The sequence below is a fragment of the Entelurus aequoreus genome, linkage group LG20 (assembly GCF_033978785.1).
Source record: "Entelurus aequoreus isolate RoL-2023_Sb linkage group LG20, RoL_Eaeq_v1.1, whole genome shotgun sequence".
Classification (NCBI taxonomy): Eukaryota; Metazoa; Chordata; class Actinopteri; order Syngnathiformes; family Syngnathidae; genus Entelurus; species Entelurus aequoreus.
Genome location: NC_084750.1, coordinates 26,356,186 through 26,368,337, shown reverse-complemented (window position 1 = coordinate 26,368,337; position 12,152 = coordinate 26,356,186). Strand labels below are relative to the sequence as shown.

The 12,152-nt window shown below is 39.2% G+C and overlaps 2 protein-coding genes across 6 annotated transcripts in view; both read left to right on the top strand.

Annotated features, from left to right (window-relative positions):
- Positions 1-913, top strand: part of decr1 (2,4-dienoyl CoA reductase 1, mitochondrial) — a 21,496-nt gene extending 20,583 nt beyond the window's left edge. For 3 of the 5 annotated variants that reach the window (XM_062029816.1, XM_062029819.1, XM_062029817.1), the window contains exon 10: positions 1-912. This exon is cut by the window's left edge and continues 666 nt beyond it. The gene's annotated coding sequence lies outside the window, so the exon portion shown is untranslated. The other 2 variants (XM_062029821.1, XM_062029820.1) reach the window with 2 other exon arrangements.
- Positions 914-3,365: 2,452 nt separating this feature from the next.
- On the top strand, positions 3,366-11,880 carry si:ch73-139j3.4 (CD82 antigen). Its single transcript, XM_062029814.1, has 8 exons — positions 3,366-3,912; positions 3,983-4,064; positions 5,140-5,252; positions 5,321-5,395; positions 8,837-8,932; positions 9,009-9,200; positions 11,447-11,530; positions 11,589-11,880. The coding sequence occupies exons 1-8, from the start codon at positions 3,847-3,849 to the stop codon at positions 11,694-11,696; spliced, it is 816 nt and encodes a 271-aa protein (XP_061885798.1). The 5' UTR covers positions 3,366-3,846; the 3' UTR covers positions 11,697-11,880.
- Positions 11,881-12,152: the final 272 nt, after the last annotated feature.

Sequence of the window (12,152 nt, the reverse complement as noted above, 5' to 3'; positions counted from 1 at the left end):
AAAAGAAGTGGCATAAAACACGTCCTAGAAAGTTATACATGTAAACAAACTAAGGTGAGTTCAAGGACCGACAAAATTAGTAGGACAAAACGGCGCTCGCCAAATACTCGAATCAGTGAAGCATGTTTAATACAAACAGTGTGCTTTATAACAATTACGGAGGTTTGTGTCATGTTTGTCCTCATTCAGAAACCATATTAAAACAAAATTATTTTTTTTTTCCCCTCATCTTTTTCCATTTTTCATACTATTTTGAAAAAGCTTCAGAGAGCCACTAGGGCGGCGCTAAAGAGCCGCATGCGGCTCTAGAGCCGCGGGTTGCCGACCTCTGCTCTAGTACATGGAAAGGTTTTCCAGATGTTCTTGCGATGACACAAAGTACATTTTCTACGGATTGATGTCTGTGATATCAAGTGACGTCACTTGTTATGTCGGGCTGTATCTTTAAATCATATTTTGTTGCTGATATTAATCGTTGAATGAGCGTAACTAATAAATATTAAAATACGGACTGCCTGGAGTTCAGTGGAACCTCGATTTGCGAACTTAATGGGTTCTTGAACATGGTTCGTGAATACAAAATTTAGTCTAGTGAAGCAAATTTCTCATTCAGAAAAAATGTAAATATGTGAAGGATTGTACACAATATCAAGTGCAATACAGTACTGTATGTCAAAAATAACATAACCAGGAGGTGATGGATCAACTTTCTCCTTATTAACAAGCTGAACTGGGCTGTATGCTCTGCCAACGCAGAAGTCCCTTTGGTGCCCTCACAAACAATCAGAAATCACATAAATCCCTAACTTTAACAACCATATTGCTAGAATAATAAAGATTTAAAAAAGTAAAATCCACCTACATTGACATCGGCAGAAGAGCTGCAGAGAAAGCAGCAGACAGAGGGAGAAGGAATGTTTGGGGGGGTGCCTTTTCTGTGAAATGTGTCTGCTCTGGCATCCTTTTCCAGAAAAGTCCCAATTTTCATTCAAAATCATCTCAGTCTGTGATATATGATATAGCCGCGTCTTTGATCGGGAATAAAGGGTCAGTCCAATTTGAAACCAACTCATTCTCACACCACAACACAACTTACTAATCATGGATGTGATATGAAGAAGGGGATAAAAAAAGCTTTGATTCTTTCTGCTCCTTTTCGGACATGTTCAACCGTAAACAAGACGGCGTATATTGTCTATGCAACTTTATAAGCATGTTGGAAATATACTATTACTACTACAGTACTAATATTACTGTTGCTACTATTATAACTGCTGCTATAATTACTATTAATACTACTAATATTAAAGGCCTACTGAAACCCACTACTACCGACCACGCAGTCTGATAGTTTATATATCAATGATGAAATCTTAACATTGCAACACATGCCAATACGGCCGGGTTAACTTATAAAGTGCAATTTTAAATTTCCCGCTAAACTTCCGGTTGAAAACGTCTATGTATGATGACGTATGCGCGTGACGTCAATCGTTGAAACAGAAGTATTGGTACCCCATTGAATCCAATACAAGAAAGCTCTGTTTTCATCTCAAAATTCCACAGTTTTCTGGACATCTGCGTTGGTGAATCTTTTGCAATTTGTTTAATGAACAATGAAGACTGCAAAGAAGAAAGTTGTAGGTGGGATCGGTGTATTAGCGGCTGGCTGTAGCAACACAACCAGGAGGACTTTGACTTGGATAGCAGACGCGCTAGCCGACACTAGCCGCCGACCGCACGGATGATCGGGTGAAGTCCTTCGTCCTTCCGTCGATCGCTGGAACGCAGGTGAGCACGGGTGTTGATGAGCAGATGAGGGCTGGCTGGCGTAGGTGGAGAGCTAATGTTTTTTTTTAGCATAGCTCTGTGAGGTCCCCTTGCTAAGTTAGCTTCAATGGCGTCGTTAGCAACAGCATTGTTAAGCTTCGCCAAGCTGGGAATTATTAACCGTGTAGTTACATGTACATGGTTTAATAGTATTGTTGATCTTCTAGTCAGGGATTTATTTATCTTGTTTCTATCTGCATTTGAGCCCGATGCTATCACGTTAGCCCCGTAGCTAAAGAGCTTCGCCGATGTATTGTCGTGGAGATAAAAGTCACTGTGAATGTCCATTTCGCGTTCTCGACTCTCATTTTCAAGAGGATATAGTATCCGAGGTGGTTTAAAATACAAATCCGTGATCCACAATAGAAAAAGAGAGTGTGGAATCCAATGAGCCAGCTTGTACCTAAGTTACGGTCAGAGCGAAAAAATATACGTCCTGCACTGCACTCTAGTCCTTCACTCTCACGTTCCTCATCCACAAATCTTTCATCCTCGCTCAAATTAATGGGGTAATCGTCGCTTTCTCGGTCCAAATCGCTCTCGCTGCTGGTGTAAACAATAGGGAAATGTGAGGAGCCCTTCCTCCGGTGACGTCACACTACTTCCGGTATAGGCAGGGCTTTTTTTTTATCAGCGACCAAAAGTTGCGACCTTTATCGTCGTCGTTCTCTACTAAATCCTTTCATCAAAAATATGGCAATATCGCAAAATGATCAAGTATGACACATAGAATGGATCTGCTATCCCCGTTTAAATAAAAAAAATTAATTTCAGTAGGCCTTTAATACTAATAGTACTACTACTGCAGCTACTAATAATAATACTACCACTAATGCTAGGCTGTACATTAGTTACCATTTTTCAACGTTTTTACCGTATTTTGCGGACTATAGAGCGCACCGGGATATAAGCCACATCCACTAAATTTTAGAAGAAAAAAGTATTTTGCCGTATATTAGCCGCACCTGACTATAAGCTGCAGATATATACGTTGTGAAATTATTTATTTACACAGTAAGATTCTGTAAATGTTTATTTACATACCTTAATTGTTTCCAAACGGTGTCTGTAACACGGCAGTAAAACGGATGATGAAACAAAACAGAAGTCATCGTCATGGACCCACTAGCTGCGCAAGCTAGCTCTCCAATCAGCTAAACAGACTCAATAACTCCACGGTGACGTTTTGGTGAATTTACGAAACTAAAACAATGTAAAAAGAATGCCATTGTAAGGTAATAATACTAACACAGACACTCGTAAACGTGTTAGCATATTAGCTAATGCTAACGACGCTAGCGTCAGCACGTTACGACAGCACGCACAAATATGCATGCAAACACTCCCACAGACGTCACACATGGGACGGTTTGGTAAGTAAGAATTGTTTTAGTTGTATTGTAAAACTTACAAAAAAGTGATGAATGAAGAATCCATAAATGTTCTGGACGGCTCGAAGACGGCTGAGTCCAAACAGAAGGGCAATGCAGCACCTGCACTGAGCGAACTCGTCCAAAAGATGGCGTCATAGCACAAACAATAACACACCATTTCAATGTACTTACTTTGTTTTTTAAACTATTTGCAATAAGGCCGTCAGCGAAGAAAAATCCATAAATTCGCCCCACCGTTTTATAAACCGCAGGGTTCAAAGCGTGGGGAAAAAAGTAGCAACTCATAGTGTGGAATTTCAATACTTGAGTCTTGCACGTCTTATTTTCCAGAGTTAGCTCAGTGCTTCTCAAATAGGGGAGCAACCTCCCCTCCCCCATGACTTGTCAAAAAATATATGAGAGGCACTGGCTTTTGCATTTTATTTTGAAAGTCATCCTGTTGTGTGCTGTGCTTGTGAAAAGCATTGTGATGTGTATGTGGTCCGAAGGTTGCTGCGTTTCCACGGAGACCAGGTGAACGTTCACCGGCAATAAGGAAGTATGTGTGCGTGTGTGTGTTTGTGGTTAGTATCGAGGTGGTTGAGCAACACAAAGGTGTGTGTTGACGGTAAAGTTAAGCGCGATGAAGTCGGAGGTGAAAGTTGAGCTGGTCAAGTTCATCTTCCTGGTGATGAACTTCTTCATCCTGGTGAGTTTGACAAAATGCTCGCCCGTCCTTCTTGCTGACCTTTGACCTGACCTTTGACCTCCACGTGCAGGCTGTGGGCACCAGCGTGGCCGCCTGTGGCGTTTGGATCCTGTTTGACTCCACAAGCTTCATCGGCGTCGTTTCTTCTTCCGGTACACGCTCGACACTCTCGAAGCGCACGTCCTGAACCGACGTGTGTGTGTGTGTGTGTGTGTTGTATTTCTACCCTTCTTGAGACATCAACAAGGAAAAGTAGCTTCCATATGAGGAGCGGTGAACAAGTTAGGACATAAATCATGGTCCCAATACAGAAAACCATTGCATCTAATAGAGAATGTCTCATTTGCACCCCTGGTGGTGAAATCTATCAAAAATTAGAGTGGTCCCAAAAAGGAGGGATTTTTCAACTCGGGTTTTAAAAGCGCTCCCCCTCTGGTCAACATATGTAATAACAAGTGTTTGTAAGAAATTCAAATTGAAATTAATAATCAATATAAATATAAAAAATAAATAAATATGTATATAGAGACATACTGTAATAACTTAAAGTAAATAATGAAGATTAAAAACCAATTACAAACAAAAAATTTAAAATTTAAAGCTGTCTTTTTTTTCCACAATGTCGACTTTTTTCTTATAAATTGGGAACAATTTCTTAAATTCTTTGTTTCTGTAATATTTTCTTGTAAAGTTATTACCTTTTTATGTAAAATGATTACTTTTTACTGGAAAATGGTGAAATTTGTCATATAAAATTCTGACTTGTATCACAATATTGCAGATTTTTGTTGTTCTTGTAAAACAGTGAATTTTTTTGTGACAAATAATGACTTTAGTCATAATTTTGCCAAGTCAAATTTCGATTATTATAATATTGCCAAGATGTTTAAGTTTTCTTCGAGTAAAATTACGACTTTTTATAAAATTGCCAGAATTTTAAGCTTTTCTTTTAAAATTGCGTCTGTCATTGAGTAAAATTCCAGCTTTTATCATAATATTGCACAAATTTTCAGTTTCTCTTGTAAAATTTTGACTTGCGTTGAGTAAAGTTACAACTTTTATTATAACACTGCCAAAATTCTAAGTTTTTCTTGTGAAATTCCAACTCATTTTTCACAACAAGCTTTTTTATATTTGCATAGTATGTGTATATCTAGGGTGTGTATGCATTGTTTGGAGGTCTAAAGAAGGCAATAAATACAAGAGTGTGTGTGTGTGTGTTTCCAGTGGGCCTGCAAATGGTGGGGGCGGGGCTGCTGTTGATCGGCGGCCTGGCGGTGGCGTCCAGCGTGACGGGGTGTCTGGGAGCGCGCTGGGAAAAGAGACCTCTCCTGCTGGCTGTGAGTAAACATTGGTCATGTGACCCGCCGGCCGCACACGTCACATGACCTGCTGCGCTCTGTGCCAGTACGTGTGCATCCTGTTGCTGCTGCTCCTGGGTCAGCTGCTGCTCCTGCTGCTGCTCCTCCTCAACAAGCACTCGGTGAGCTTTCCACGCACACCGCCAAACAGAAAAAGTCAACACACAACACAACCGGCTCACTGAACTTTGGAGATCTTACAAAAAATTCAAAAAAACGGACTTGCTTCAGCAGCACAATGCTGGTGCTGTAGTTGTAGGAGATGTCTCAAAACGTCATCAGGAGTCCCGACAAAACCTAAAAATGGCAGAAAATGCTTTTTTTGGGAAAACTTTTTTTCACAAAAATTTTTTTTAAAAACAGACTTGCTTCTGCAGCACAATTCTGGTGCTGTAGTTGTAGGAGATGTCTCAAAATGTCATCAGGAGTCCCGACAAAACCCGTAAATGTAAGAAAATGCATATTTTACAAAAAAAAATGTTGCTAAAATGTCGTAAGGGGGGAGGGACCCTTACAAAAAATTCAAAAAAACGGACTTGCTTCAGCAGCACAATGCTGGTGCTGTAGTTGTAGGAGATGTCTCAAAACGTCATCAAGAGTTCCGACAAAACCTTAAAATGGCAGAAAATGCTTTTTTTGGGAAAACTTTTTTTCACAAATTTTTTTTAAAAAAACAGACTTGCTTCTGCAGCACAATTCTGGTGCTGTAGTTGTAGGAGATGTCTCAAAATGTCATCAGGAGTCCCGACAAAACCCGTAAATGTAAGAAAATGCATATTTTACGAAAAAAAATTTTTGCTAAAATGTCGTAAGGGGGAACCCTTACAAAAAATTCAAAAAAACGGACTTGCTTCAGCAGCACAATTCTGGTGCTGTAGTTGTAGGAGATGTCTCAAAACGTCATCAGGAGTCCCGACAAAACCTAAAAATGGCAGAAAATGCTTTTTTTGGGAAAACTTTTTTTCACAAAAATTTTTTTTAAAAACAGACTTGCTTTAGCAGCACAATTCTGGTGCTGTAGTTGTAGGAGATGTCTCAAAACGTCATCAGGAGTCCCAACAAAACCCGTAAATGTAAGAAAATGCATATTTTACGAATACATTTTTTTTGCTAAAATGTCGTAAGGGGGGGACCCTTACAAAAAATTCAAAAAAACGGACTTGCTTCAGCAGCACAATTCTGGTGCTGTAGTTGTAGATGTCTCAAAACGTCATCAGGAGTCCCAACAAAACCCGTAAATGTAAGAAAATGTAACAAAATGCATATTTTACGAAAACAATTTTTTGCTAAAATGTCGTAAGGGGGCACCCTTACAAAAAATTCAAAAAAACGGACTTGCTTCAGCAGCACAATTCTGGTGCTGTAGTTGTAGGAGATGTCTTAAAACGTCATCAGGAGTCCCGACAAAACCTAAAAATGGCAGAAAATGCTTTTTTTGGGAAAACTTTTTTTCACAAATTTTTTTTTAAAAAACAGACTTGCTTCTGCAGCACAATTCTGGTGCTGTAGTTGTAGGAGATGTCTCAAAATGTCATCAGGAGTCCCGACAAAACCCGTAGATGTAAGAAAATGCATATTTTACGAAAAAAATGTTTTGCTAAAATGACGTAAGGGGGAACCCTTACAAAAAATTCAAAAAAACGGACTTGCTTCAGCAGCACAATTCTGGTGCTGTAGTTGTAGGAGATGTCTCAAAACGTCATCAGGAGTCCCGACAAAACCAAAAAATGGCAGAAAATGCCTATTTTGTGAAAACTTTTTTTCACAAAAAAAAATTCAAAAGACAGACTTTTTTCAGCAGCACAATTCTGGTGCTGTAGTTGTAGGAGATGTCTCAAAACGTCATCAGGAGTCCCGACAAAACCTGTAAATGTAAGAAAATGTAAGAAAATGCATATTTGTCTGAAAAAATATTTTGCTAAAATTCAAAAAATTCAAAAAAACGGACTTGTTTCAGCAGCACAATTCTGGTGCTGTAGTTGTAGATGTCTCAAAACGTCATCAGGAGTCCTGACAAAACCAGAGAATGGAAGAAAATGCATATTTTACGAAAAAAAAATATTTTGCTAAAATGTCGTAAAAAAACAAAAAAAAACGGACTTGCTTCAGCAGCACAATTCTGGTGCTGTAGTTGTAGGAGATGTCTCAAAACGTCATCAGGAGTCCTGACAAAACCTAAAAATGGCAGAAAATGCTTTTTTTGGGAAAACTATTTTTCACAAAATTTTTTTTTAAAAACAGACTTTTTTCAGCAGCACAATTCTGGTGCTGTAGTTGTAGGAGATGTCTCAAAACGTCATCAGGAGTCCTGACAAAACCCGAAAATGTAAGAAAATGCATATTTTCCTGAAAAAATATTTTGCTAAAATGTCATAAGGGGGGACCCTTACAAAAAATTCAAAAAAACGGACTTGCTTCAGCAGCACAATTCTGGTGCTGTAGTTGTAGGAGATGTCTCAAACCGTCATCAGGAGGTGATGATGTACGTCTCTTTACTGTAGACTTCAGAACACACTTGACGTCAGGTGGGCAACACCACGTAAATCGTTGGCCAACCAAAAAGTAACCCCAGTACGCTATAGCCAACATTAACCAGGAGATGGCAACAGACAAACATAGATCACTCTATTACATTCCTCCCCTTTTAGAAATGTAGAAGTTACTCAAAAGAAATAAACAGCCCAACCAAAAAATGCAGCAGCTCAATAAGAAGCCAAAAAGTGCAAAAACAATAATGTTCGTGTTGGAGGAGTTGTGAATGAATGAAATATGAAATCCGTGCTGCAGTCTTCAGGTGTACCTAATGTTGTGGCACTGTCATTCACAACTCCTCCAACACGAACATTATTGTTTTTGCACTTTTTGGCTTCTTATTAAATATCTTTTTTAAATAGATTCAATCTTGCACGTGGAAAGTTTAAGTGTGGGCTTTAGTTGATACAACATTCCCGTCAGGGGGTGCATTCTCCACCAGGAGGCGGGATTACTGCGAGCCTCACACAGTGCGTCTTCGCAGCAGTTTTATGATTGCTCAGCACAAGAAATACTTTACACACATACAGTTGTTGACAAAATACACTGTACATTATATACCTCAGCTAACTAAACTATGGAAATGTATAATATAATTCATATAGCAATACGGTCTCACTGCAAAGCAGGCCAGCAGTTAGCCGAGTCCGCAATCCATGTTGAGGCACAACTGAGTGACGTGCCTCAACTGGCTGCTGATCACAGCAAGTCTCTTCTCAGTATTTGAACGGCAAAGGTGAAAATTCAGCGATTTTGAATAAAAATAATCTAAAACTGGTGAAGTTAAATGGAAAATAACTTTATAGTATAATCACTGGATACATATAACAATTTAATTAAATGTTTTTCTTTTTACATTTTTTTTCTTTCTATGATGGCACGTGAGGCCCCGCCTCACCTGCCTCCACTGACTGCACGTCACTGATATATATAATCTATCCTTCAGTCTGATCAATTATAATAAGATTTTTTCTTTATGTGACGCAAAGAAATGTGTGTTGTGTTGTACCGTCTGTGTGTGTCCTGAGCAGATCGAGGAGCATGCCGACGCGGCGGTGAATGACATCATGCGCCGATATGACGGCGCCACTTACCAGGACCGACTACTGGACGACCTGCAGCGCCACGTGGGGTCACTTCCTGCTTGGCACTTCCTGACTCCACTGGTCCAGCTGGGCCTCAACGAGCGCTTTCTGCCAGCAGGGAGCATGTTGCGGCCTGACGAGTCCGTCCGATTGGCTGCAGAATTCCTTCATCCAGACGCTCAACGCCAGCGCGACGCACGTGCTTCCTTGTTCCTGTTTCGGCTCGCATCAGAGCGCCTCCCCCTCGCCGTGGTGCACCCGGGTGGACGCTGCACGCCACTTTGGACTGGGAAACCACACACACACTCAGGTATGCGCCACACCTGCTTGAGCAAACGCTAACAAACCTGTGTGAAGTTGCCCCCCCAACTTGTCCAAATCTCCTCAAACATGTCCCAATCGTTTCTGCTGCAAACATTTTTGTTTTCCCCGTTCCATTTTATGGTAATAACGTGTTATTAATCACAACTCGACACCCCCCATCTATGTCTAAATATCCTCAAACTTGTCATATTCATTTGTGCAGCAAACATTTTTGTTTGTGCCGTCCCGGTTTTTAAGGTAACGTTTTAGGGTTTTTAGCGTACTATAAATGTGTTATTATGCATAACCAAGTCAAAACCTCCCTAAACCCCCCCCCAAAACCTGTCCTAATGTTTGTGCTGCAAATCTTTTTTTGTCAACGAGTAATTTTGTCCCAATATTGTGCTGGTTTGTTCTGAAAGTGTATTTTATCTAACTGTTATAGTTTTTATCTTATTAACCAATTAGGATTCATAACCAAAACATTAGTAACAAACTATAATAGTAAGACCTAGAGTTGTACGGTATACCGGTATTAGTATAGTACCACGACACTAATGAATCATTTTCGGTACTATACTGTCTCTGAAAAGTACCGGTCCTCCCCCGTCGTCGTCACATTGCTGGTTTACGAGCAGACAAGCATGTTCGGCAGCGCACAATCACAGAGTACTTCCAAGCAGACACAGTGTGTAGACAGAAAAGGGAGAATGGACGCTTTTTGGCTTAAAAACTAACGATAAAAGTGAAGTTATAACACTGAAACTAGCTAGCTAGTGGCTAACGTCCATCCGCAGTCAGCAGTGTTTTAGTGACTTCTAAATCACTAATCCTGGTCTCCATGGTGACAAATAAAGTACGTTTCTTACAAGTATCATCCCTGCAGGACGAGGAATAGCTAAACATGCTTCACTACACACCATAGCTCACCGGCGTCAAAATGTAAACAAACGCCATTGGTGGACCTACACCTAACATCCACTGTAATGATATCAAGTACAGGAGCATATCTAGTTGATACTACTATGATTACGTTGATATTTTTTGGCATCACAACATCTTCTTTCGTTTTTTTTTAATGTATATTATGTTTATAAAGTCAGGAAATATGTCCCTGGACATATGAGGACTTTGAATATGACCAATGTATGATCCTGTAACGACTTGGTATCGGATCGATACCTAAATGTGTGGTGTCATCCAAAACTAATGTAAAGTATCAAACAACAGAAGAATAAGTGATTATTACATTTGAACAGAAGTGTAGATAGAACATGTTAAAAGAGAAAGTAAGCAGATATTAACAGTAAATGAACAAGTAGATTAATAATACATTCTCTACCACTTGTCCTTAATAATGTTGACAAAATAATCGAATGATAAATGACATAATATGTTACTGCATATGTCAGCAGACTAAATTAGGAGCCTTTGTTTGCTTACTTACTAATAAAAGACAAATTGTTAAGTATGTTCACTATTTTATTTAAGGACAACTTGCAATAAGAAACATATGTTTAATGTACCCTAAGATTTTTTGTTAAAATAAAGCCAATAACGAAATTTTTTGTGGTCCCCCTTTATTTAGAAAAGTACCGAAATAATTTTGGTACCGGTACCAAAAAATGTTGGTACCGGGACAACACTAGTAAGACCACAAATATTTGCTGCACAAACCAATGGGAGCAGTTTGGGGAGATGTTGACATAGTTGAGGTTTAGCTATGACTAAAAATGCGTCAATTACATGTTAAAACTTTAATAACTTAAACTATAATTGTTAAAAACATTTTTGCAGCACAATTGATTGGGAGAAGTTTGGGGAGATGATGTTTGGAGGGCTGGTTATGAATAATAACACGGTGATACAATAAAAACTAAGCTATAACTATAACATATAAAGTATACATTAAAAAAAAACATAAAAACTAATAGTTTCGCCAAAAACAAACAAATGGGACCAGTTTGGGGACAAAGTCATTAATAAAGACTAAATTATTATGGTTAGACCAAATATTTTGGCAGCATAAACAAATAAGACAAGTTTGGGAAGATTTTGACATAGTTAAGTTCTAGTTGTTAATTACACGTTAACATCAAAACCATAAAACGTTAACTTTAAAACTATTATAGTTCGAACAAAACTTTTCGCGGCACAAATAATTTGGACACGTTTGGGGAGATTTGGTCAAGGGGGAGTTTCTAAGGACGCTAAAGCTAGGATGCTAACGCTAGGCTGCCCTTGGCGCGGCAGGGCTGCAGAGGGAAGCTCGGTGATTGGCTGCAGGAGAACACGGTGACCATGGTGGCCATGGACCTCACCCTGATGCTCACACAGGTACACGCGCTTGTTGTGTGGTCAATGCCGGTTGCCATAGTGACACACCTCCCGTCAGGTCCTGCTGTTGGCGCTGGCGGCCAATCTGTACCTGGCGTTTGGCCAGAAGACGCCCAATGAGATGGCAGCTATTGACCCCGCCCACCACAACCTTCAACCCTCCTAGTAGTTTTACATACAGTAATATAAATAAATACAGTATAACACATAATAAATAGGAGCAAATCAAGTGTTTCTCCTTCCGGCACAGTGGCGATTAATCACAAAAAGCTTTGCATTAATCATGTATTCACGCAGATTAATCACATTGTAGTAGCAAGTTAATGATGTACATTAGCTATTGTTTTAAATGTCCCACTAAAATTATTGAGGACCCAAAAGGGCCTAAAAGTGTTTTGTTTTTTCTTTACTTTCAATGCTTAAGTCTTTATTTTTACTTTTTTTAAAAAATGTTTTTAAATAGGTAAATAAGTCATAACATTTATTTAGGTTTATTACTGGTTTTGAGCAATGACCATTTAAAAAAACATCCCACTAAAGGTCCCAGGGATTCAAAAGGGTCCCACTCATTAAAGTGTGAAAATAAGTCATATATTAATATATATTATTTTTACTTTCAATG

Coding starts and splice junctions, on each gene's coding strand:
- si:ch73-139j3.4 (XM_062029814.1), top strand. CDS start 3,847: ATGAAGTCGGAGGTGAAAGTTGAGCTGGTCAAGTTCATCTTCCTGGTG. Junction 5,253..5,320: donor AGAGACCTCTCCTGCTGGCT/GTGAGTAAACAT, acceptor GCTCTGTGCCAG/TACGTGTGCATCCTGTTGCT. Junction 9,201..11,446: donor GAAACCACACACACACTCAG/GTATGCGCCACA, acceptor TTGGCGCGGCAG/GGCTGCAGAGGGAAGCTCGG.